Source organism: Hippocampus zosterae, chromosome 12 (genome assembly GCF_025434085.1).
Source record: "Hippocampus zosterae strain Florida chromosome 12, ASM2543408v3, whole genome shotgun sequence".
Classification (NCBI taxonomy): Eukaryota; Metazoa; Chordata; class Actinopteri; order Syngnathiformes; family Syngnathidae; genus Hippocampus; species Hippocampus zosterae.
This window is the reverse complement of record NC_067462.1, coordinates 17,762,211-17,789,131: the sequence shown is the minus strand read 5'-3', so window position 1 is coordinate 17,789,131 and position 26,921 is coordinate 17,762,211. Positions and strand designations below refer to the sequence as shown.

Sequence of the window (26,921 nt, the reverse complement as noted above, 5' to 3'; positions counted from 1 at the left end):
TCAGTGTCACATTTCGTGTAAATCATTTTCGTGTAAATCAATCTGCTGGACAAGTCAGTTAGGAGCTGAACTGTAATGCGGTGCACACCTCAACTTGGTGTGTACATGTTCTCCCATGTCATAAAAATACACCCAGCTCGTACACAGGGTGCTTGTTTGAGGTCTGAGGGTGTGTTTGCATGGTTTTTCATTTTATACGCATGTGGCTAAGATGAAATTCAACTGAAATGAAGTCAAGTGCATTTTAGGGCCAGCATAGCTTTTTTGTGACTTTGTTTGGTTTCGTCCATTAAGCTCGCCTGTTTGGCTTTGTATGTTGGAATTAGCCTTTGACAGTTTCTTCAACCGCTGTTCCAAGTAGACCAAATTGTGTAGCCTCTACTGCCAACAAACGGTCACAATTACACTGAAAGTCAGGAAGTACAAGGCTCCCCGTACTAAGTAGTATTCTTGCCCAAAAACCACCTAATTGTAGCATTCGCCAATGTTTTTCACAAGAGCTCTCTGACACACTCCGGAGTGCTAACATGCTCAGCAAACTACTTTGAGTGTTGTCTTGAATATTACAGTTACCATATCATCTTCATATTTAAGTTCAAATTCACCCCAAAAATGCTTATTCAGTCAGTGAATGAGGTCCAATTCCACAGATGCAGGCATCCAAATAATTACTTAAACGGACATGCCAAAATAAGGTTCTTTAAGAAATAACTCATTTTCATACGTGAGCGGACAGAGGCAAGGTTTGCAATAACCCTTTTAAAGCCCCAATATTGGCAATATTCAGGTTTTAAAGGTCATGTAAATGCATGCAAAACCCCATATGGTCTTCATCCCATCCCCTTATCGTCACAAGGGTCGCAGGGGGTGCTGGAGCCTATCCCAGCCGTCTTCGGGCAGTAGGCGGGGGACACCCTGAATTGGTTGCCAGCCAATTGCAGGGCACACAGAGACTAACAACCATCCATGCCCACACTCACACCTAGGGACGGACAATTTAGAGTGTTCAACCAGCCTGTCATGCATGTTTTTGGAATGTGGGAGGAAACCGGAGTACCCGGAGAAAACCCACGCAGGCCTGGGAAGCACATGCAAACTCCACACAGGGAGGTCGGAGCCGGAATTGAACCCGGTACCTCTGCACTGTGAGGTTGACGCACTAACCACTGGACCACTGGGAATAGGCTCTTATTTGGGTTAAAAAAAAAAAAAAAAACGTCCAAAACCCCTGGGTTACCGCTTTTCTCACCCGAATATAGGGTCATGTCAATGAGATCAAGTTACCTCATATGGAACAGGGCATTGATTTATCCTCTGCGCATGCTCTTGCTCTCTCCACAATGAATGTTGCTCTTTGTAGTACAGGAAGTACTTGTATTGTGCCACATCCTCCCCATGGCGAGCCCTGACTTGATAACATTGGTTTTTCTGCAGCCTTTTCACATTTTTTTTTGTCTTGTCAAGCGAGTATGACAGCCAAACATATAGTTGTGTAAAAGTCCCTAAATATGGCACGCAACTTGCCGCAAATTCACCAGCAGAGGTAAAAGCGTAATAGCGTGGCTCAGAGACACTGCACAAAAGCACACTCTTGGAGCGAGGATCAAACGGACTGCATTATTCTGTAGTGAGTGACATGAATACAATGCGTTTCATTGACAATATTGTCACTATCTGCAGCCCGCTCTCTGCCCTGCCCCGCCCCCTTCCTGCCCTCCCCCGCCCCCTTCCTCATCTGTGTCACCTGCTCCCTGATTGTTTCACACTCACCTGTTTCTCATCCCCAATCATGCCCTGTATATATTCCCCTTGTGTGTCTTGTCTCATTGCCAGTTCGGCGATTCTCCTCAGGTCACGTTCCATAGTTCCATAGTTTCTTTCATAGTCATAATCATTGTGTACTGAACCTTATTTGCCTTTAACCCTTTTATTTATTTTGCCCCATGCCTGTGTCGTACTTCTGCCCGATCATTCTGTCTCTCGTCTACTGATAAAAATAACAAGCGGAAATGACGTACGTCTATGTGCGAAACAAGATCTGCGCATAGCTGTTTTAAATGGGGTTATTCAAATGTGGAACTAACCCCGATGCACCACATTTAAGAACAGCTTCAGCTGACAAGCTTTATAAAAAAAAAAACATCACAAAAGATCTTTTTTTTCTCTTTTACCTTTTCTAGATTGTTAGGATACTTTAGAATGGCTTCTAATAAATAATGCTCATCATAATACAGAGGTATACAGATTCATTCCTGTGAAGTCTATTTAAATGCATCAATTTTTATGCTTAGTTATACAGCCGTATATCATCATTAGCACATTCCCATCACTCTTCTAATCAATCATTTATCTTCAACACGTTTTAACTCTTCAAATATGATTTTTGTATTTGAGTGCATTCATTCAACCAACACACTTGTGTAACTAGGTCCACCCCACCACCACACTCCAACTTGTTGCTATGGTTGCAAGTAACCCCACATCACTGTCGGTTTGCGTTCTCAAGAGCTTTACATTAAATTGCTGATGTGCAATTGTGTCCCGTGGACTGCTCGTTTGTGTTGTTTGAAGTTTTATAATTAATCAGAACATTATTGGTAATTTCATCACGAAAAATTCATCAATTTCAATCACGTCTGGCTTCTACTGTATGTACTGTATAGGCATTGGGGTAGCGGACATTTGTTGATTGACGAATTGTTTACGTGGCAGTTTTACAGTAAACAACAGCTAGGAGTGACAAATGTATGACAATGATGATTTGAGATACAGTACAAGTGCAGACAAGACACTGCTGTCTATCGCGATTGCAATTTATCATATGATCCTCTGGGAGCAGTATTAGCATGAAGCACATTGCCTTCTATTTCACTGAGGCCAAGGTGGCATATGCTCAGAAACGCAGAGTAGTAGCTTTTTCCAGGGGATTTCTCTCATTTCGGGGAGTTGTTTTCACATTTTTGAGTCGGTTCCGTTTTTCACGGTTATGCTTTGAGTTAAAAGCCTGTTGTAACTTCTTCATTTCATTAGGTATTTTCATGTGTCACCGACAGGTTTTATTTTTTTTAAAAAAGTGATTCCTCTGCGGTTAATGTATTGTCATACCATTGAAAATCATGACAAAATTGTGCCGTGAGTGACGTTTTTTGTATATTTCTGTTACCAAATTGTACCAGGAATGCATGCGAAAAAATCTAGAATATGTCCGACGAGATAGGTTGTGGTCATCCAGTACCTTGCATGTCTAATTATGTAGCCCGTCAACCAAATTTAGCTATGCTTGCTAACAGAGGCCACACATGGAGAAAGCATTGTAGAGTCCACACTTTGTTGGCGAGCCCATCATATTACAGCCTCAACACGGCCTTTGTTTTTTTTTTAATGCAACATCCAAAATAGATGGCACATGCATCTTGTTTTGTTTCATGTTACACAGCAGCTCAGCACCCGTGGGAACAGCTGAGATCAGTCTCACAAACACAATAGGGGGTAATTTGGGCAACAAATATGGCGTGAACACAAACATCCATGCTAGCTCCTTGTTAAGTGCATGAGTGTGTGTGATTTTGCAAGGTCTTTCTGAGGAATCAGAACGATAATGCAGCTGGGAAGTGCTCCATGCATTGATTTTGGCTAGAGGAGTGTTCGGAAGTGAGGGATCAGCTTATCCCTCCTTGCCTCCCTCTGGATTTATCTCCCCTCCTTGCATCGAGTAAAAAGCAGGGCATGGGCGGAAGAGGAAATGATGTCATCTTCCCTGTGTTCAGTCTCAAGGGTAGTGATATCATTGTTGATGGATCCACAGGCTTTCACTTCCTCTGCTTCTGCTGCTCCCCCTTCTTTTCGTTTCTCTGATACGACTCTGTAAAAATCACAATTTCTTTTTCACACTTTTGTCAGGGCACTTTTGGGATATACTGGTGAAATTGTAATATTGTATATACATGATTCTCACCCATCACAACCCATTTTCAAAATAGGCTTTTCTTGTGTCACCGTTGTGTGTGAAAAGGTACCGATACTGCATGAGGGGTTGAAGTTCACCACAGATTTTGCGGATATTCTCAACGGCCTAACAAGGCAGGAAAGCAGCTGTAGGGATAGGGGAAAGCCAATGTTATTTTTTTTTTTTTTACTTTTTGTTGAAAACAGTTGTCTAATAACACTGGTCACCACATGTTGACTATACTTTTTTCCCCCATCAGAGATACAAGTACACTTTTCTAGATTCATTTTTTGCAGATTCTGAAGCTTCCCTCATTTTATTCTAGCACATCAAGTTTTTATGATAATAATATATGTAACATTGTAATAAACTTAGTGATTTTCAATTAAGGGTTAGGTTCAGCAGTAGGTGGATTTTTTTTCTTTTTGCTGAAATGCCACAGCTATAAATTACATATATATGGTAAAATCCGTATCATGCAAGCTTAAAAAATGAAAGTACAGTGAACCCAGATTTTTTTTTTCCAGTCGGAGTATAGGACTTTGGCAGCTTCAGAAGCAATATCAGAGCCGTAACATCAGCATCACCAACAAGTGTTTTATATATCCTATAGTGGGGTGCCATGTGGCTCTGTGAAAGCTGACACAGTCGTGGAAATAATCTCCAAAGAATCCCCCATTCTTTTTGAAAGTCACAGGCAGATAACGCTGGCTTGGAATTTTGCAGAGTCCCTGTCTGAAAAAGGCAATGTCATTGCATCGAAGATATTTATTGACAATGGATGACATTTTTATTCAATGTACATATTTGTAAATCTTTAATTGATAGAAATATCCCAAAGAAGTGTCTTTTCTTCAAACTTAAGAAAATTGTTACTTGAACAAGGCAGGACATACAGTATAAATCAAGACATAAATTGTAGTTTACCGGTATATATGTACTAATCATAAAAACCCACACATTTTTTTTACTTTCTGTATGGATTGTACTACATAATGGATACAACACATCACATTGCCGCATTGAAAAAACTGATTATAAAAAAAACTAAACTGCCAATGCTTGTCCTCGTGTCAATTAAGTGAGCATGCGCTATCATTTAAGGTTAACTTTGGGCTTTGCGTCAATCTTAACGGTCTACATTCCCTTGATTATTTTCTAAATGTGTATCATGGCCCCACTCCAAAAATCCCACCCAGCAACCCTAAAAATATAACATTCGCACAATGGCCTGATATAGAGTAGTGGAAGCAGATCACATCAAGCATGTTGAAAGGACTTTTTCGGTTTAGTTGTGGCACCGTCTGGCGGGGTCGGGCTGTGTACTGTGTTATGCTATGAGCGACTGGAAGCCGCCTCATCCAGAGTCATGCTTCTACAGATGTTGGAGTCCTGCCTTCTCTCTGTCCTAAAAATATATCCTGTAACACTGTATGAGCATCTGTCAGTTTCCTCGTGCTACAGAACAGCTGCTATCAAAGTTTGCATTTAACTCTGTGAAATGTCAAAGAGCACTGCCTGGAGGTGAGGACCACTTCCTGCCTCTTAACAGTGTGAAGTGCTGAAAGCGTGCCAGGTTTGGTTCTTATTAACACTCTCCCCTGGGCCCGTGATGATGACAATTATTTTCCGGGTGACATATTTTCCCAGAACGATCATGATAAGCAGCATATCTTTTTTAAGTCCACTTATCGTTAAATTCTTAAAGATATTGAACATTAACATTCAACAGTAAAATATCTTTGATAAAACATTTAAATAATAACTCGGGCTCTGTTAAACCTGAAAAAATATAAGATTTGTGTTCAATACAAAATGCCAGGTTTCCCACTAATATTGTGACTAAAATGAGAGCAGACAGGATCAGGATTTCAGTGAAGTACAGATACCTTTTAATATTTTTGGTTGTGAGGTTTTGCAATGTAAAATAGGTATTTTGGATCAACAACGGTTATTTTCCATAAGACCAAATAAATACATCTTATATGATGCACATAGACTGATCTGTTGAGCTGTAAGGTCCCTTGATCCAGCAGAGATGGAGATGAACATACTTGGTAAACTGGTCTCGCTGTCAATTCTGGCACTCGAAACGGAAATCTGGTGCTGGTCGCCAATCTCTACATTCCTGGTGGGTTTAACGAATGTTCGCTAAAACTTCATCCATTTTCCGCACCGCTTATCCTCGCGGGCGTTTTGGAGCCTATTCCAGCTGTCTTTGGGCGGTAGGCGGGGTACACCCTGAACTGGTCGCCATGGTGCATAAACAAACAATGAAATAGAATACAAGAGCGCCGCAGAGAATAGCTGCTAGCCGTTGCCCTTGGATGCGCAGGCTAGCATTAATGCTACGTGGCTATGATTAGCGCCACCCTACACCGCTGCCGCTCATTCACGAACGGCGGAGGGGGGCTGGGGGGGAGGGCATGTATGCCTATGAACCGATGGGACCCGCACAAAACTGTTGAAACAGGTTTTAACAGCTGTTCAACCCCGAAGCCCGTATCGGCGAGCAAGCTGACTGACGGAAAATGTGTGTGGAAAATGCATATTGAAGCTTCATCAGCGTTTTTTGAAGAATTTGGGGGATTAAAAAAAGGAGGTGTTTGCATTTCATTGAGCATTGATTTTACATGGATTTTCACTGTTCTCAGCCCGGCCCACTCCCAATCTCCCGTGAATAGAGGGGTTCCACTGTACTCACATACTTCACTAATTATGAGATTGGAGGATGTTGTGTGAACAGTCGGACAATTGCATCAGTATTGCACTCAGCTGTGTGAAAGTGGATCAATGCAGGATCCGCTGTTATGTCTCTGATGAAGTAATCTTGCATGGGCTTTAAACAGATTGGATTGGCAGATAGTTTGCATTGTTATTGGTTGTAATATAATAATGTATATTATTATTAATATATTTATTATTACATAAGTTGCTGATTGCTCAATGATGTCACTGATCAGACCTGCAAAATAAGTCATTACAGCAAACACTGTCATTCAATCCAGGATCATTCTGTGCTGCCAACATTTCTCAGCACAGAGAACCAGAGGCCTCATCCCGTTATCACCTGGCTCCAGCTGTGCACATCCCGCAGCAGTCGCCCCGTGTTTGTGTTTTACAATAGTCCTCATACATACACTGGTATGAAAAAGTTTGGGCACCCCTGATCGTTTTCAAGAGTTTCCTTCATAAATTATTTGTCGTTTGGATCATCAATTTCAGTTCAATATATCAAATAGCAGACACACTGGGATATTGAGAAGAGAAATGAAGTTTATTGGATTCACAGAAAGTGCAATTCAACAAGGTGAATAAATTTGGGCATGCTCGTTTTATTGATTAGAATACCTTTAGCCCTAGTTATTGGAACACCAAATTTGTTTGGTAAGTCCATTGACCCTTGATCTTCAAGTAATTCCACTCTTTGCATAACCTCTGAAGAGTGGCAACACGGGAGCCTGAAACCAACTGTTAAGTGACTTGAAAACAAAGATTGTTCCCAATATGGGGGAATAGAGGAAGGATACCAAAAGTGATTTCAGATATTTCAGCTGTCAGTTTCAACTGTGAGGAGCATAGTGAGGAAATAGAAGAACGCAAGCACAGTTCTAGTTAAGGCCTGGAGTGGCAGGCCAAGCTGAATCTCAGATAAGCAGACGCGCAGGATGGTAAGAACAGTCCAACCCAAACGACAGACCAGCTCCAAACACCTAAAACACAATCTTGTGTTGTAGGTCTTGATGGTGTCGCGGTGCTTTGCTCAAATATTCAGCGCACTTTGCACAGGGAGATGCTGTATGAAAGAGTAATGCGGCAGAAGCCTTTTTCGCCGCACATGGCACAAACAGTCGCTTGAGTTATGCTAAAGCACATGTGGAAAAGCCAGCTTCATTTTGGAATAAGGTGCCGTGGACTGATGAAACTGAAATTGAGTTATTTGGACATTAGGAGGTATGCATGGTGGAAGACAAACACATAATTCCAAAACACTTGCTACCCATAGTAAGATTTGGTGGTTTTCCATCATGCTGCGTGGCCAGTACTGGAAATCTTGTTCAAGTTTAAGGTCGCATGGATTCCACTCAGTATCAGCAGATCCTTGCCCACAGTGTTCAAGAATCTGTGACAAAATTGAAGTTGTGCCAGGGCTGGATACTTCATCAAGACAACAACTCTAAACTCTGCTCCTATTGTACTAAGGCAGGGGTGTCCAAACTTTTTGCCAAGGGGGCCAGATTTTATGTGGTAAAATGTCGGGGGGCCGACCTTGGCTGACATTCTTTACATTGAATAACAATATTGTTCAACAAATTTTAGTAAGCCAGTCTGTTTCACATTTCCATTATTATTTTAATTTTAACAATCTTAAGAATTTCTTTTGGTTCATTTGAAACAGGTATATCACATGCAACTGCTTATATCACTTGACTTTTTCTTAAACAGAAGTCTCCTGAGTGCAAATTGATTGATTTGAAACATAAAATGTATCACCATGACTTTTCAATAGTCACAAAACCTTTGACTCGAACAACAGGGAAATGAACAAGCAATACACATATCCACAACTGCAAGGATCATTTGAAATATGACATATCAGTCAATATAAACACGGAGTGATGTCTTGTTAACTCGTGAGTGATGCCCTCTAGTGTCTAAATGCTATTACTCATTTAGTGAATGCTATTACTCATTTAGCCACTAGAGGGAAGCAGTACTCTATGAAACATCACTCACCAGTCTACGAGACCTCAGTCAATGCAACACGTGTTCCATTGCGCCCAACCTGCGGGCCAGACGGCACTGATTTTATGACAGGGGCCGAGGGCCGGATGAAATTCGACCGCGGGCCGGATTTGGCCCCCGGGCCGGACTTTGGACATACCTGTACTAAGGCATTCATGCAGAGGAACAAGTTGTGGTGAGCGGTGCAAACCACTGGCCTGTTGCATGGACTTGAATGAGAGGTCTCCAGGTCTTCCTGTGGTCTTGACAGTGATAAAAAGGTCCTCCAACCACAGCCCGGCGCCTCAGCGATCCTCCAGACCGAGGGTCGTGGCCCCCGCCTCGTAGCTAGCGGCTCGGGGCTTCAGATGCCGGATGATGATGACAACGAGCCACCAATGCCAGCCACTCTGAGAGCTGGTCAAGTGAATGAGAACGAGCTCTCAATTCAAAGTGAATGGACCCAGCAGCATGGATTTTTTTTTTTTTTTTTACCACAAGCTCACTATTTCATTCATAGTATCTGACTATATATGCTCAGTTTTTTTTTATCTCTTTGCATAAGGCGCCAGGCCGTCCTGGAACCTGGAATGGAAAAGCGGCTTATGTTGCATCAGTCACAGTTTCATAAACTATGGTTATGTTTTGACGGTAAACAGTATTATGCAAAAAATAATTATACAGCCTACTGCCACAAAAGCTTTACATGGGTTGAATGTGGTGCAGATCTTCACTTTTGGCCAGTACGGCCCTCTTGCATTGGGGCCATGTGTCGCAGTTCTCGACCAGATCCCACAGAAGCCGATTGAGTTTGCTGTTTTTGGCAGTTTATGGGCACCCAATTTGAAATGTGCTCTGCCACCACCTGCAGGACTGGAGTGAAACAACTTTATGCGGGAACATTTAGGATAATTTTCTGTTTTTAATAATTCTTTTTCCAAGTTTCCATTTGTCTGGCGAGAGGTTGTTTCACTTTCGTAGGCATGGCTCACCCTTGTGATGTCATATACAAATTGGCAGAATGAAAGTTGAATAGGCGTTGCATTTGTGCAGTGTGTGGATAAGGCAAATATCTGCAACCATGACCATTTTGAGAAACAAAATGGTGTGATTACAGAATAATAAAAAACCCAAGAGAACAAGATGAGTGGAATATGAAATATGTTGCTGTACTGTATACTGAATAAAAGGGGGATTGTGGAATGAAGGGCGGGAGGATGATTGCATGGTTTCAGTTTGTCAGACAGGAGGAGTGTGGCTTCTGTAGCAAAGTAATTGCTGTTTACTTTACGCAAGCACACACACGTATAGGTCTTTCGGACAACTTGCTGTCTCAGCTATGTTTGACAGAAAATGTAGTTGTGTTTTTGGCCCACTCGGCAGTCAAGAATGTGCGGCTCATCCGACGTTCCTGTGTTTGTTTTACTGCAATTTTGATTTGTTCTGCTCTATATACATTGAAATTCAAGTTGATTTAAGACCCAAACCAGGAGTTAGCCCCTGACTGAACCGGCTTGCATGCAGCTGTGATGAAACGTGCTATACTGACTTATTGCAACTCTTAAGTTGGAATCTGTACTGCAGCAAAGAAGACTCTTCAACACCCCCCCCCCCCCAAAAAAAACCTCTTTGCTAAAATGAGAGAGAGAGAGAGACCACATGAAGACAACAGTTTAACATTACAAGTTTAAGTCATCAATTCGCAAAATGGGGCTTTTCTTGGTTGCTATTTCAGTGATTTGGTTGACCTGGGTGATCATCATTATCCATTTTCCCACAATTTTTGTCTTTGTCAGCGAGGTCTAGTGACAATAACATGCTCACACTTTAGGTGGCCAAAGGTATAATAAACCAATGCATCCACCTCCTGTTTGTCATACAACAAGGTAATTCATGGAATTATGGCTAAGTCATCAGCCTTGTGTTCAGTCAGACCCAGATTTCACACCGAGTAAATTGATGTGTGAGTACATCGAGATGATCTTACTGTTACTAAATTATTCATACTTTTTGGGTGGTAGTGCACATTTCAACATTTTAATGGCAATTACATGTGAATTCTCAACCTACCGGTACATGCTTTTCTTTTTTGTGTGCATGTGTAGCGGCCTCTGGTACTTGCCTTCAAATCTTTCTTAATTTACACGCTTACTTTACCATCATTTGCATTTATTTATTTATTGCCGTTTCATGTTGACGCAAAAAATAAGCCAGGTGAGATTTTGTGATCGTATTTGCATTTGGATGGGCGTCAGCTTTTCATTTGCCTTGAATGTGCTGCGTTGTGCAAACAAGTAAATTGTCGCACAAGACTGCAGCTGGGGGAGTTCCTGTCCTCGCATCAGTTCACACAAGAGCGGCCCTGTGCTCAGACCTCTAAAATGACAGAGCAGCCAATCCACAAGGATCTAATTGTAGCGCCGCAACTCCTCGCCCGCGTGTGCGTGTTCTTCCATGTATTTGTTTGTGGCTCAGCGCGATCCTGCTCTTTAATCTCATGTGTGTGTTGGCTCCAATGCGTCCCCCTGCAGAGAGGGGTGAGGACAAAGCAGTAGCCCAGAAATAGCTCTTTGTGCTGGGGTCAGTGCCTGCCTGGGTGGAGATCAGGGGGAGACAAGAGTGAAACCATTTAGAGAGAGATCATGTAAAAGGCAGATTAAATATAGCAAGGCTCAAATTACTGTTCAGACTTAATCCTCTACATTGACTTGAGTTTCTGCCAGTTTGCTCATTTTAATCGTTTATATATCCATCAATTAAGCTACTACGAAGATAGACTCGAGAACGTGGGAAGTGTTAATACACGTATTACATGTTTACAGCCACTGGATGGCGCCGTCAGCTCTCACTCGGCCTTGTGCTTTTGTGCTTTTTCCTCGTGCCCACGAAGCCTTTGAGCGTGTGCGGCATGCGTAAAATGAATGGAAGACTGGTACATAGGTCGTGATTCACCAACCCTACTAATAAGCATTATATTAAAAAGGAGATGTTTTTATGTGTTTGTGTAGACATCTTAATTCAGATAAGATAAGAAAACCTTTATTTGTCTCACAATGGAAAAATTCCCAATTTACAGCAGCACAATTATGAAAGGGAGAAAGTAGAAGACAAAAAGTGTATAAATGAATATAAAATATGAATACAATATAAAAATAAATATTCTAAAATAAAATTACCTAAATTCAGCCTTTTTCTCTCGGTCCTTGTGTATTTAATTTTATAATGTAAATTATTAGTATTGATTTTGAAGGGGGAAAAAAATCATCTTCTGTGGGATTGTCAACTGATATAAATTATTCTCTTGTGCCCTAATTTGTTGTTGTATTTATATTAATATGGTTATTTGCTTTCTTACATGGTACAATTGTATTTGTTTTGTTTTTATATTAGATTTTGCTTTTAATTTGAATTGTTTAATTGTATTATATTTGTTTTTGTCATTTTTTACATCTTAAACATTTTTTTAAACTTAATATGAATGAACAAAAGCAAATGTTAATGAAATGTTAGGTGCTATAGTCTGAAACATAACTAATGCCAAACAAAGTTTAATCAACATCTGGTCCAGATTTCACATGGGGGCAATGCAGATTTAAAATTATTTTAAAATCTTGTTTCAATCACCTATCACAGAGAGTAATATTATTGTCATATATTTTATTCACTTTAAGTCAAGTTGATCTTGTTTAAACTATATTGACCCAAGATGGTCGTTGTTCACAGGTGACACATTTCTCTTTTCTTTTCCTCAGATGGACCAGCTGTCCGACGATGAGGTGGAGGTCAGAGAAGGGGAGGAAGAGGAGGACAGTGATAAAGAAGATCAGGATCTGGATAAGATGTTTGGAGCTTGGCTGGGAGAACTGGACAAACTCACGCAGGTACAGCTGCGGAACTAAACAGGCCTCTTGTAATTCACTTGAGCTGTGTGTGACACACTTTTCCTGTTTTTTTTTGTTTGTTGTTGTTGTTTTTTTTTTTTGACCATCCAGAGCTTGGATGATGGCCGCCCGGGGCGCCCCCCTCAGCGTAAGGCACCTCTTAGACAGGAGACCAACATGGCCAACTTCTCCTACAGATTCTCCATCTACAACATCAATGGTCAGAATACCACACAAGGTGCTCATTTCAGTCCTTTTTGAGATGTCTAAACCCAGATGCTGTTCTGTCTGGCTGCAGAGGCATTGAATCAGGGGGAAAATGTCGATCTGGATGCTCTCATGGCGGACCTCAGCTCTATTGAACAGGAGCTCAGTACCGTCAACCCCAAACAAAACAGCAGCATGACACGTTTAGGACTCACCGATACCAAGGTATACCTACTGCTGTGATGCTGCATCATGCCTGAAGATGTTTCCAATGCTTTGCCTGCTCTGTCACACAGGCATAAAAAAGAGTTCACCGCTGAGCCTGTGGCTACGTTCACACTGCATGGCGTGATGAAATCAGATCTTTTTATATACTCATTCACTTTACAAAAACAAATGCAACTTCAAATGTGAACGCAATGTGTCCCTGATGTGACATGCATGCTCGCACGTTGAGTGACCCGCACCCAAAAAAAAGACATCACGAAGCTCTGTGTTTACACATGTACTGGTAAATATGGTCCTGCGTTTAGGGGCTTATTTTATCATCTCATATCAGCAGAGTAGCAAGGCGGGAGGAGGTACGTCTAATTTGGGGATATGAGGCGAGGCTTTTCAATCTCTTTATTTCATGGAGACGTCGACTAAATATGGCCTCACGTCATTGCTGCACGTAATAAATGAAGCGTCTGCATGGCTGAATTACTAATGACACCACAAATGTCCACTTTATGCTTCATGTTTCAAGTGGAATTAAAGTAATTATTCAGACAACAGCTGTTAGCCTGGCTTTACTTGACGTAAATTGTCATCAAACTTGAGACCATTCAAATTTATAGAGTTTAACTTCTCCTTCATGCTTTAAACCCATTAAAAAATTTTAAAATATACTCCAATGTATTAACTTACTGTCTTTAGACTATGCCTTAGCGCCTGTTGTCACTCTCTTGCTCAGTCATGCAGTTCTCCAAATAAGAGGCGGCGTGTGCTTGCTTCAAGTCTCACAGTTGAAGATTGCTGTAAAAATGACACCTACCATGAAAGAGAATTCAACATGTATTTAAACAAAAAACATAATTTCGTGTAACAAAAGTATGCTGGAATGCAAATACGCATAGCTATGCAGCATTTCAAAATGTCACTTTCAGTAAATAAATCCCTCATTGAAATAGATGCCTCCCCGTTTTTGTAATTAAGTCAATAAAACTCCGGTCACAATTTGTGAAGAAAATACAGTATCCTCACAAAGGCAATATTTTTTGATCTTCTATCCTTTTCAACACTTTTTTTGTCAAGGTTCGTCAGAAGCCCCCAGCAGGGCGCAGTAACAGGCAGCAATCAGCGGGCGGGAGCGGCGACAGTGGTGGAGGCAACAGTGTCGGTGGTGGCGGCAGCAGCGGGGCGAGCAGTAGCAGCAGCAGCACCAGGGCCTCACCTGCCGGTACCATCAGGATTTGTCCTGGGCAACAAGGGAGGCAGGCGCTGGCGTCAAACTTTAGCCTGGATGATATCACTGCCCAGCTCGAGAAGGTATGTCGTTAATATCGGTATGAAGAGTTCTCAAAAGAATTGTTAAGCGGACCCAACTAAACGCAACCCCAATAAGCATAAGAGCAAGTGCAAGTGCAAGAGCGATTGAAGCAACATGTAGCTCAGTAACCAGGGTTATTTTTGAAAGTGCCTTTCCAAGTAATTCTCTTTCCGTCTTAATGTGACAATTCCCCTAAGGAAGTAAAATAATGATTGGGACTCAGTGATTCCCAACCAGTGTGCTATGACACATGAAGTGTGATGTGAGAGGTCAGAAGGTTTGCCTCAGGATTCAATTTTACTTCATTTGTTTACTGCATTGTAAACAAATTGTTCATTTATTTACTGCAAATAATGTGTCTATGTTCAAATATCTGTGCCAGAGATGTAATGTGGCAGGCAGAACAAATAAATGCTATTTCATTAAATGGCAGAAGGTGCATAATTTACCTGTTTATCCACTTTTTTTTAAACTTGTGTGCTGTATTACTTTCATCTATTTACTGTTATCACCACATTCTCAATTTCTAAAAGAAATACAAATGAATGAAAGGATCACATAATCCATGCAGCCTGAAATACCAAATACACTTTAATGTAGTTTTGGTCTATACTGTATATTGGATGGCAATGTAAATGTGCCATAAAAAAAGAAAACAATTAGAGGTTCATGATCACTAGGTGGTTAATGTTTAGTTTAAGTGAGACATCAGAGGATCTTGTACACTGTATTCTGTGCATTTATGCTGAAAGGTTTGACTCTTTCTTGCCAGGAATAATTCCATTATTCTCTGAGTATTGTTTGATGGCAGTACTTGGACAGGGATTTAAAGATGGCTACCTCTCAGAAGGTTGAGAACATGAATGTCAGTCACAAGACCAAGGACAAAATCATGAAAGCGGATTAGTTTATTTGTCCATTTGATTATCAAACTAATTACCATCCAGTACGTCGCGGTCAGTCATGCTCACTGAGATGCTTCTGGTGAAACATCAAGATTATTTACCATCTCTGCCTTCCCATTAGGCATCAATGAGCATGGACGAAGCTGCTCGTCAAAGCTCCTCCCACTCACTCGGCTCAACCTCCACCTCTGCCTCAGTACGGCGTCCAGCATCCAGTCAGCGGCAGCATCGGCGCACGGGATCGGTTGGCACCGTCAGTGAGCATGAGGTAAACTTGACTTTGATTGCGAATGATTCCTTCTATTTTTGTAATGTATAAAAAAATATATGGGTCATGATCATATTATCTCGTCTGTTGCTTTGTCATCACCATATCGATATACCATTGGATTAAATGTCATTGTTCTGGCTTTCAAATGTCTGATTCTTTAAAGACTAATAATAATATAATGTGACGTGACACCTTTTCATGTCTCTTTACTTTTTGGTAAAGTTATGAGAGGCTTGATTATTATTAAAGAATAAAAATTATTCTTTGAGAGTTCCGTTCCTCAATTATATGATGGATTAAAAAAAATTTAAAAAGTCTTCATGCCCCTGTCAAATGCCAAGTCTGGACAATGACAGAACAAGACCGATCATTTCAAACTTTTTCTACCACTAATGTGATCTGTAACCTCTGCAACTCAATTTTGGCCCTTTTCCAGTACGCTTGGACAGTGCCCAGGTTAGCACCAGTTCTTTCCTTTTCGACCACCAAAATCGACTCTCGTTCAAGCCCTGGTGCTTGAATCTGGTGCTTAATCAGGCCCCGATTATTTATTGGGCCAGACACTGGCACCAACTACGTCAGCAGGCAGGGGGCAGGGGACGGTGGGCGGGGTTATCACAACGATCGCAGATATAGAAGAATGACCCACTGGAAAGTAACATTGAATAAATATTTTCATTAATAAAATAAAAACAATCATGCTGCAAAAACAACATTTTATATTTATAATCTTAAATGTAGCAAAATTATCCTTCGTTTTTTTTTGTGGTCAATATCATACATGAACTTTCGAGGTTAATTTTAAATGTATTAGTTTCGGTATTTCTGTCGAGCAGTCATTTGGGGATTGTAGTTTAATGTTCTTTATTACACAGTACTGAGTGATCTTTTTTTTTTCTTTAGATAATCTGTATTTAGAGTTACTGATAAGATGAGCCGTTTACTCCGGCAACAGCAAAGTAGTTCTGTGAATTAACAGTGTCTCTGTTGGTTGTAGCAAAGTAATGGCTCAATTTTGCCTCAATTGATCCCACACGATGAATACAATTCATATCATTTCCTAGTAATGATGCAGAGTAAATCCCTTGTAGGTGCGATCTGTCATCCACTCTTCACGCTCGTCCGTCACGTCAGCCTCAGGAACGTCTGTCAACTCTGCCTCCTCGATGGATTCCCTAGACAACGTTCTTCATGCCAGCAACTGTGACGGCCATCCTGCTTCAGTCCCACACCCAGCCAATGACACCGGCCAGAGTCAGCACAGCACGGAGGTAAATCGTCCGCTTACCGACAAGCCTCAACCCATGCCAACATTCTACCTCTGTTATTTTAGCTCACTGGGCTCCAGTGGTAGTCTGCTGTAGGCACCTGTTGTCTGCGTAGGATTAAACTGAGCCTGCTTTCATTTTTAAAGAGATTATATTTGACATATCGGCGATAATCATACACACTAAGACCCAATATTCAGGAAGTGCGTGTTTTTCAGGATTGAAATCAGTCTGCATTAAAATTCATATTTTAATGAGACGGCCTCAGTCGATAATCATCCGGCTGGTCATTGGGATATTCGTGTTACCCGGTAGATCACAGACAAACATAACATTTTCATCATCATCAGTATCTATACAAAACAGCTTTTTGATGCTCATGGTCCATGATGGTCTTATTGAGATGTAAAGTTTAAACCCTGTATGAACATGTGCACACACGCGCGTATTCACGCACGCGCGGGTAATCGTGTGTGCATGCGTATGACCTAAATATTAGAAGAGTATGTTAATACTCTCGATAAAATGGTTTCTAGAGATGAAGCACACAAGATTTTATAAAGATGAGGCAATGCAGAAAATGTGTATTTGTATATATTCTACACCTTTGTGTATACACTTTCAATAATATATTATTATTTTCTGTTGCAGAGCCCCTTAAGTGGGGCTGCAACTGATGATTACCGGTACTTTAAAAATAATTTGATCTGTCGATCATCAATGCATCTGGTCATGTTTTGATTTCCATCCCTTTATTCAAAAACATGGCATTTCAAATTTCCAGTGCAGAAAATGCATAAACATAAAGTAGGATGCAATTGCTGCTTTGCTACACTACATGTCAGAAACATTGTTTTCTTGTTTTATTTTGATTCAACATAAAGATAATCCCTCTGCTTTCTCGAAATCAGACTATATTTGCCATTGAGAAGATGAAATTACCGGTAGACATTTTTTAAATGTTAAATGGTATCCAAATGATTTATTGATGAATTGGTCAACAATAAAATAAAAATCATCAGAGATGCAAGTACATTTTTTTCCAGAATCTCCCTTGCTTTTTCTTCATATCATAAGAACAATAATAATAATAATAACAATATGCTTTACTAATATATTCTGTAATATTTCTTGAATTAAAGCTTGATTTATCTGTTTGAGGTTACTCAATTCAACTGGACGCGGAAAAGCGAGTATCACATCCAAACATTTAAGATGAGATAATATATCCTTTATTTGTCCCACACTGGGGAAATTGACATCCTCCAGCAGCAAGAATGTGGGTAGAAAGAAGAAAGAAGAAAAAAACAAACAAACACCGTTCAATTAAGTGCAATATAAATACAAAATTGATAAATTGCAGTGCTATTAACAATTGTTTTTCACATCATTTAACTATTATTATTATTTTTTTTTGGGGGGGGGGTAATATTTGTAATACTGTTGCATGTACTGTCCCTTGAGAGCTACGTGGGGAGTGCGCCCGCATCGTGTGGTGGCAAGCGGGTTCATCAAGCAAGTGGGTTTTTTCAGACATAACGCAAGATGCAAATCAATTTGAATGCCACTCAATTAACTTACACGCATGGCGAGTGGAATTTTTTGCCGTTTCCATCTTGGAGGTTAAAAACATCAAATATTTGTACGGTTTACTGCAGCTTGTCATTATGATGATTGTTGTTACATATACAGTAGTGTGTCTGTGTAGTATTATCCCCCCCCCCCCCCCCCCCCGCCCCTCCACAGGTTTCCTTGCTTTTGCCATCATCTGCCGCTTCACCGCACAGCTTCCTGCTAAAGCCAAACGCCACATTCATTTACCAGGATTCTGTCTTGTATTTCTGTGTCTCTCTCTCTCTCTCCTTCAAGCACTCCTATCTGGACAGGGAAACCTCTCTGATTCTGAGAAACATAGCAGGGAAACCTTCACACCTGCTGACCAAGGTGACCCCCCCGCCCCCCACACACACCTTCCATCCCTCACTGCACGCTCGCCCTCTCCTTGTCTTGTCTATGCTGGCCTGTCCTTTAGATTATTTTCTTTTGCATGCAGTTTTTCCAGTCTTTGCCACTTTTCGTTCCTCTCCTCTATAATTTCAAAAGGAATTTGGTTTGTGTGCATTCCGAAGATGAGACTTGCTGAAGTGCAATCACACAAATTGTATAAACGCGATGCAGTGTAAATGCGACACTACATGCTAAAGCTCATTCCCCAATAGATATCAGCAAGATAATATGCTCTTATTTAAGTTTTATGTGTCGCTATATACAACAGTGGGTCAACCTCGGATATTTTGCGCAACTATAAAAACATTACAGAAGCACCAGAAAATGTTGAGCGTTCAACTTTAGACCTTCCACTATATTACCGGTAAACCTTTCTGGCAGAATTCTTAGATGAGATCATGGACTGAAATGCAATATTATATTGCTATCTCATTAAGCTCTCCATTCAGATAGCATCACTCAAACCGCTCACATCATGGTTTTACGTGACCTCGAGTTAACAGCACCAAATAACAACACCTGCGCAGAGCCATCTCACATTCATGTGTGATTGTGCTTTAAGGAAGCCTTAAATGGAGTCAAATATTTGTGAGGATGTTTGTGTTGTTAAATTTTTAATGTTTTATTGGAGACCAAGCCAGGTAAGTGAACGTCACCGATTCTGTGTCTGCTATTGCCTTCAAAGTCCTCTGACATCCTATTCTGAGACGGTTTGGATAAAACCAAAATAACTTAAGGTTTTAAACTTGACAATGAGAACGACACCTTAGGAACTTTAAAAAACATTCAGCCTTTGGGTGTGGGTTGAATTTAAACAGAACAGAACACTTGAGGATCTGGTGGGTTCATGACAATGCATTTAAACAAAAAGGTCTATGTTCTTCTAAAAGTGTAAACAGAGCTCACTCTGTGTTACACTGTACTTTCAGTTTCTGTTGCGGACCTATTGTTGACTTGAGCCTTTTGGAAAAGAGCAACCCGGATAGAGATCTTTTCTACTTCAGGATAATTTCCTGTTTTACTGAAAAATTAAAACAAGCTTCCTTAAAGATAGCCCATTGAGCTGAAGCATCATACTCAGGGTCTCACAAAAGTTTTGATGTTCCAGAATAGTGTTTCCATGTCATAATCTTACAAAAATGAAGTTGTAAAAAGAAGAGATTGCAGTCACTGTTGGAAGCCATAAAGTTAGGAGTGAAAAACGTCATGTTACAAGAATGCAGTTGTGACAGTATAATTGAAAAAGTAATTTCAAGAAAAAAAAGTCATTGTGTAAGAGGGGGTAGTGGTCATGTTTGGGGGAAAAATTGGTGTATTTATCCATCGGCCTGAGTGAATTGTGTAGCAGTAATGTTGATTTGGGAGTCGGCCAGTTGTAGTCATGGAGGTCATTAGATGAACGGTGTGTTTGATAACACAGATCAATGCAGTTCGTGAGAACAAGCTGCCCATTAATTGTTCTTGTTTAAAGCAGATCAAGACTGATGTTCTGCTCTGGCGGAACTGGCTTGCTCCCACTGGCTGTACTGTTGTATTGCTGTCACAGTTTTTATCTGTTCTCTATCGATACGTGTCTCTGGCTTTGTTTGGACCACAGGTATCAAAGTCAAGGCCAGATCTGGCCCGCCACATCATTTTATGTGACCCGCGAAAGCAAATCAAGGAGGTCAAGTTCCATGCTTGCTGAAGTCTGAACCCAAATTTCAAATTGTCATATGTAATCCACAATAACAGTCAAACAGTCATTATTCTTGACTTCTGATTTTAAAACTAGTTATCCATCAATTTGTTGTGTGCTGTGTATGTAATATGTGGAGGTGATTAAACATTTATATGGTCTCCCAAAATTCATAACGGCCCTGCAAAGGAAACCGTAACTATAATGTGGCCCTTGACACCAAATTATTTGATTTCTCGGGCCACATAATATGATGTGGCCGGCCATATCTGGCCCGCGGGCCTTGACTTTGACACCAATGGTTTAGACACTTGGTCGCTCTCTAGCTAAGCTGCAGGCATCTTAATAGTGAAGGTTAAAGTTTTTCTTTTCCAGCCGTTTGTGTGAGCGTGTGGAGGCCAAGTGAATGGAGACTCAATAATCCTCTTTGCAGCCGAGGGGAGTGATTGCGAGGACCATCATAGCACAACATGCACATGCACATAGCACTACATTAGGCCAGCATCAACCGTCTCCTTTTGGCTTTTGAGCTTTGGCTGTCAAGTCCTCTTCCACAGTATTTCCACAACCTTATCTCTAATCTTGTGGTTTACTTCCTATCCCGTAATCACTATGGCCTCACTGTTCCAAGTTAGCGACATGCTTCCTCAGCATTGATGAACCCCCCCTTTTTTTTTTTAAAAAAAAACCCTGCACTATTCTGGTTACAGACATCTGTCTGAGCCTCGTGGTTGAGTGAATGCCATCCGATTAATGTTACTTTTTAGAAGTATATACCTCAGAGCAGCTGCTACTGGCTTTAAAGTCAGCTTTATTGATCCAAAATAACTGGTTTGAGTGTTTCTTTCTCTGACAAGGTTATGAATCAGTGTTGGCTTGTATATTTGTATAGTATACAGTATATACGTTTCACAAAGCATGATTTTTTATGGGTATATTTCAAAAACGGTCTAGGCTCTGCATAATATTACTTTTTTTGGGGGGGGGTTACTGTTCTCATTATGAGTTAGATTTAAAATGTTTTTTTCTTGCAAATTACATTTTTTTAAATCTCTGGCATCATTTCCTTTTTTAGTGTGGTCCTACCTCATGAATTTTAATTTCTGAAAGTATGGCAAGTGTCAACATTTAGGCATATTTTTACCTTTTTTTTTTTGTCTGGATTTTGGATTTTAGATAATCGATAGGTCCTAGATTTGAGTGCGGGTCCACTAAAGAGCACAATATCCACTTTTTTTAATCCAAACTGTACTGATTAGGCTCAAAGTACCCGCATAATTGTCTGCCCTCGTTTGCAGACTGCTGTATAAGTATGTTATACAGTATCTCATATAGCACTGTTATGTCAGTATAGCGCTGCGTCAGCGTGACTTCCAGTCACACACACACACTCACACACACACTCTCTCTCTCTCTAACGCACACATTCATGCTGGCCCACTTGTGATGCATCTATGCAAATCGCGGCTCTAAGGAACACTGGACCTTGTGACTTCAAAGCACAAAAGGGAATCTAATTTAAGTGACTCACTAATATAGGTCAAGTGCATATCCAAAGAGTGAAAAAGATGTGTGTGACAAGCCCCCGATGATGACAGTAACAGGAGGAAAACTGCTCAATTAAAATCAATCCTCTTTTTCTGGTATTTTTGGCTTCTTTGACGATATTAGGCTACAATCAGAATAATGTACTTCAGCCAAACAGAAAAAAACACTCCGTTAACATAAAGATTTGCTAGCTAATCAAGCATAAAATATTGTTACCTAACTGCCATTTTTAACATCTCAAAAGATTTAATTTTCTCTTCCACATAATTATTATTCAGTCATTTTTAATCGGTAATTCACACATCCTCCCCAGTCATTGTTTTCAGAAAACAGCTGATATCTAAACGTTTTTGTCAAATTAAATCCCTGTATTATTTTGGGGATCTAATAAAATGCCATCTTATTGTCTTTTGTGTTATGTACGACAAATAGTGTTCTCTATATTTTAACACAATTGATAATGCAAACTGACAATGCTAAATGTGAACAATTTTACTCATGTTAATCGTACTTTGAACAACTACAGTACTCTTTTTATGTAGCTCTAACAGCTTTTAAACAATGCTTAGTGACCTTTTTTAACCTTGCTCTCAACACACACTATATTAAAAAGAAAAAAACTTAAACTAATACTAAAACTAAACAGCTAATGTAAACTAACTGAATAAAAAATGTGTGTGTGGGGGGGGTGGTGACAATGGTGAAAAATTAAAAACTGAAAAAACTGACTGCAGAGTATATATATGTCATATGAATTATACGTATGTCTTTTTTAATGAACGCATAGGCTGCATTTTTGGACCTGTTGGTACTTTTTTTGCGTGGCACTTGGTGTAAAAAGTTTGACAAGCACTTTTGTAGATAAATTCCCGCCATTTGAAATACACTTAAATATAAAAATGTGAGGATACAGTACGCTATTTGGATCATGGATTAAGTAGACGCGATGATTTTTATTCAAGAATTGTAACTAAGATAAAGGAATAACCGTTGCTCCTCCTCCTCTTGCAACTGCCACCGGCATCAGCCCCTGCACTCTTCATCGCTCACGTTGCCCCCCTCTCGTCAGTTCCGAAGAGAGACGTTTCGGGATAAGGTAGCTGCCGTTTCCCCCCCCCCCCCCCCCCCACCAGCTTTCCGTCTGATGAGCCGCGTCTCCATCCAGCCGTCGTTCGACCTCCTTTTTCACACATTCTGTTAGCTTGCTCGAACCGCGACTCGCAGTTGAATTAGCCGGCAGCTAGCCTCCAACCTGCCCGTTGGCATACCGGACGTGTCTTGTTGTCGGCTTCCAGGTGTTGTCATCCTCTGTTTTATACGGAACGTCTTTATGAGTTGACAGGTTATTCGTGTAACATGTTTGATTCAAAGTGACGTTGTTATATTTATTGTAAAGGAGAGCGTCGTGTGACCGAAATTTCGGACATCGTCAGTTAGTATCAGCATTTGTGCAGCGCATGTTTGAGCCCTCGACCAGTACTCTTCATCGTAGTACCTAATAATGCCTTTATTATATTGAGGATGAGGTTGCCATGACAACTCTTGCACGCCTTTCATCTCGCCGGCCTATAGTGTCTTGTGCCTCATGTTTGTTTCGCGAAGCTAACTGACTTGGGTGGATATGTCGCGACAGAACATTAAAATGCGCTGGGAAAAAACTGGAGTACAGTACAGAGGTCTGGAAGTGTGTTCTTCAATTCTCCAGGATGATTGGATGCTAACGCAGACACAGAATCGTTGACCAAAAACTGATAAAAGCAATGACTTCCTGCTGGAAGAGTCAGGTAAAGTATGTTCCGCTAATTGTAGGCATTTCGGTGTGCACTAAAGTCATGTATTCACAGCCACTGACTGTGTGTGTGTGTGCGCGCGCGTGTGCGTGCTCTGTGCGTGCGTGCAGGAGGAGCAGGCTGCAAAGCTGAAGGCGGACAACATCCGAGTCGCCCTGGAGAAGATAAAGGAGGCCCAGGTGAAAAAGGTAAGGTTGTTCTTTGCACCTGCTGTTCACATTAGTTTCACCTGTACAATGGAATCAGTTGTGCAATGAGTATTCTGCCTATAAACTGCAGTGTTGTCCCACAATTTGTGGGGGGTAGGGACCAAGCCCTTGCCACCAATGGTGAAAACCTGTGAATAATTGACACAGACTTTTAAGTGCTCAAAATTGCTTATGGAACCCACAAAATATGGAAGATATTGGTCAAAAGTGAAACCACTCCACTTACTTGGATGTCCTTCCATGGCAACGAGATGATGGCAAAGCGCTACTTTTGTCAAAATAACGACCTTAAATCATGTCACCATATTTTCTTGGCATATAGATGCCACATCATTGCGCAAAAGTCATACTTAAATTGAGTTGGCCATTAACATTTAAAAACAACAACAAAAAAATCAAATACTTGAATTTGGAAATACCAAACTGCATATCTGCTAGGGTTCACTGCAATACAAAGTTTTGAGCTAGCTAATTATTAAACAACTGATTATTCTGTGTGGTTACATTAGAAACCTTTTTCAGGCCTGCAAGTACCATTTAGGCCACCTTTTGTGCGTGTGTGTATGCGTGAGTGTGCATGCGTGTGTGTGTGTGCGCGCGTGTGTGTTTCCGGCACGTGTCCAGCCGTCCAGGCTATGTGGGTCAGGTCAGTGATACTCGACAACGTTTGTCAATAACAGCTGGACACACACACACACATTTATACAACACTCAGCATAATGATCATTGCGATTGAAATCACAATCCCACAGAGAGAGGAACAGTGATGCTGGATTAACAGCCTGGATTTCCGCATGTGGCAAACACACAAATACAAAATGAACTTCTGCTACCTCCTGTGTTCAATTGCTGTCATGTCAGAAATATCAGCAAACATGGGAATTAAGGGGGGGGAAAAGAAAGTGCTAAACTGTTGCCATTGTAAAACCTTTTATTAACTCTACAGACTGTTTTAAATAAAATTATAACATTCTCAACAAATGTTAAAATACAGTTATCGATGTACAATGTAACCAAAGAAAAACATTTGATAATAATGTATGACATCAAAGAAACTTGGGAAGTGTTTGACTTAACGACGTACATTTTATTCTACGTGCATTTCATACATGCAAGCAGTTTTGTTTCTTGGTCTGTGTCAAAACCGACCATGGTGTCACAAAGCAAAAAATAAAAGCATGTGGGGACACTTATATTCACACCAATGAAATGCATTAGTCATGTTTGCACGCTGTCCTCATATACTGGATGTTACATGGTGACATGACCACGCAATCTGCTTGTACAGCTGCATAATATTGCAAGCTTGTGATACCATTTTGGCCCCACTCATAGAGCTGAATAAGGCAACGCTTTGATTATTTTGTTATTTCATTTTCTTATGTGTTAATATTAAAAGTGTAAGTGATGATGAAAGGTCCTGCGCAGCCCTCTAAAGTTGTGCACCAGATACGGCGACTTAACGCAGGTCAAACAGATTCAAGGAATCCTGAGCTGTCTTTGCATCTGCATTTCTACACTTGGGTAGCACCAATGAAACTTTTTGGAGCGGGACCATTTTCACACGTTTGGCTCGACAATAGATGGTTTTTGAGCATGTGATCCGTATTTGTCCAGCCATTTTACAGATTTGGAGTATAACCTCGGCTTGAATCAGATGTGTAAGTATCTGGCAGGAGTGATCTCAGCTTTCCTGATTCACGATGACCCCTTTCTGCGCCTTTTCTCTGCATATGTTACAGTCTTGTCCTGATTTGAAAATTGGCTCCGGTAAATGTTGCAAATCCTGTGGTTGGAAGTTTATGCTAGAAAAATTCATTCCATTATTGAGCTCAAACAATTCAAAAAAGATCGATATGTGCAACAACAAAAACTGGCAATAGGCAAATACTTTCTCACAACATTGTATAAAAAAATTGTCTTTATTTGTCTTAATTTGATTTGGCCCAGGATGATTTCATTACAGTATTGATGGAAAATGTGTGTCTTCACAGTTGGTGATTCGTGTTCATTTGTCGGATGAGAGCTCGAAAACCATGATGGTGGATGAGAGGCAAACCGTCAGACAGGTAAAACTCTTCTTAGAATCCCTTCTCTGAGCATGGCAATCAGTTTGAGTAACTGACATAAAGACTTCATGTGAGTCCAAAACACAGTTTCAATGCAGTTGGGATGTTTTGTTAAACATTAATAAAAACAGAATACAAAGATTTGCAAATCATATTCAACCTACAGTATATTGAGTAAAGACAAGATATATCATGTTTAAACTGATAAACGTTATTGTTATTAGCAAATAGTCATTATCCTAGAATTTTATCTCAACACAGGCTCAGGAACACTTCCGAAAACCAATGTCAGTAAATAGAGTTTGGTGCTACATCCGCCAAACTTAAAACTCTACGATGTGAAGCAAAAGCCAATTATCAACAACACCAAGAAATGCTGCCGACTTCTCTGGGGCCGAGCTCATCCAACATGGACGGATGCAAATAATATGGACAGATGCAAAGTGGAAAAGTGTTCTGTGGTCTGACGAGTCCACATTTCAAACTGTTTTTGGAAATTGTGGAGGTTGATTCCTTTAGGCCAAAGTGGAAAAGAACCATCTGGACTATTCTGCACTCAAAGTTAAAAAAAGCATCAGTGGTGGTATGGGGCTGTCTTAGTGTCACTGGCATGGTTAACTTTCACATCCCTGAAGGCACCATTGATGCTGAAAGGTACATACAGGTTTTGGAGAAACATGCTGTCATCCAAGCAAAGTCTTTTTCATGGACGACCTTACTTATTTCAGCTATACGTGTCAGACCACATTCTGCATGTTACAATAGCGTGGCGTCATAATCAAAGAGTGCGGGTACGAGATAGGCCTGCCTGCAGTCCAGACCTGTCTCCCATTGAAAATGTGTGGTACAACATGAAGCATAAAATATAACCATGGAGACCGCAGAC

General features: G+C 40.6%; 1 protein-coding gene across 3 annotated transcripts in view; it reads left to right on the top strand.

Annotated features, from left to right (window-relative positions):
• raph1a (Ras association (RalGDS/AF-6) and pleckstrin homology domains 1a) overlaps window positions 1-26,921 on the top strand; it is a 57,394-nt gene that overhangs the window by 19,375 nt on the left and 11,098 nt on the right. For 2 of the 3 annotated variants that reach the window (XM_052081828.1, XM_052081827.1), the window contains 9 exons: window positions 12,424-12,552; window positions 12,664-12,772; window positions 12,851-12,984; window positions 14,056-14,289; window positions 15,317-15,463; window positions 16,558-16,737; window positions 18,604-18,678; window positions 23,868-23,945; window positions 25,961-26,035. In XM_052081828.1, coding sequence (XP_051937788.1) covers window positions 12,424-12,552; window positions 12,664-12,772; window positions 12,851-12,984; window positions 14,056-14,289; window positions 15,317-15,463; window positions 16,558-16,737; window positions 18,604-18,678; window positions 23,868-23,945; window positions 25,961-26,035 — 1,161 coding nt within the window. The remainder of the gene's footprint in view (window positions 1-12,423; window positions 12,553-12,663; window positions 12,773-12,850; window positions 12,985-14,055; window positions 14,290-15,316; window positions 15,464-16,557; window positions 16,738-18,603; window positions 18,679-23,867; window positions 23,946-25,960; window positions 26,036-26,921) is intronic. The other variant, XM_052081829.1, reaches the window with a different exon arrangement.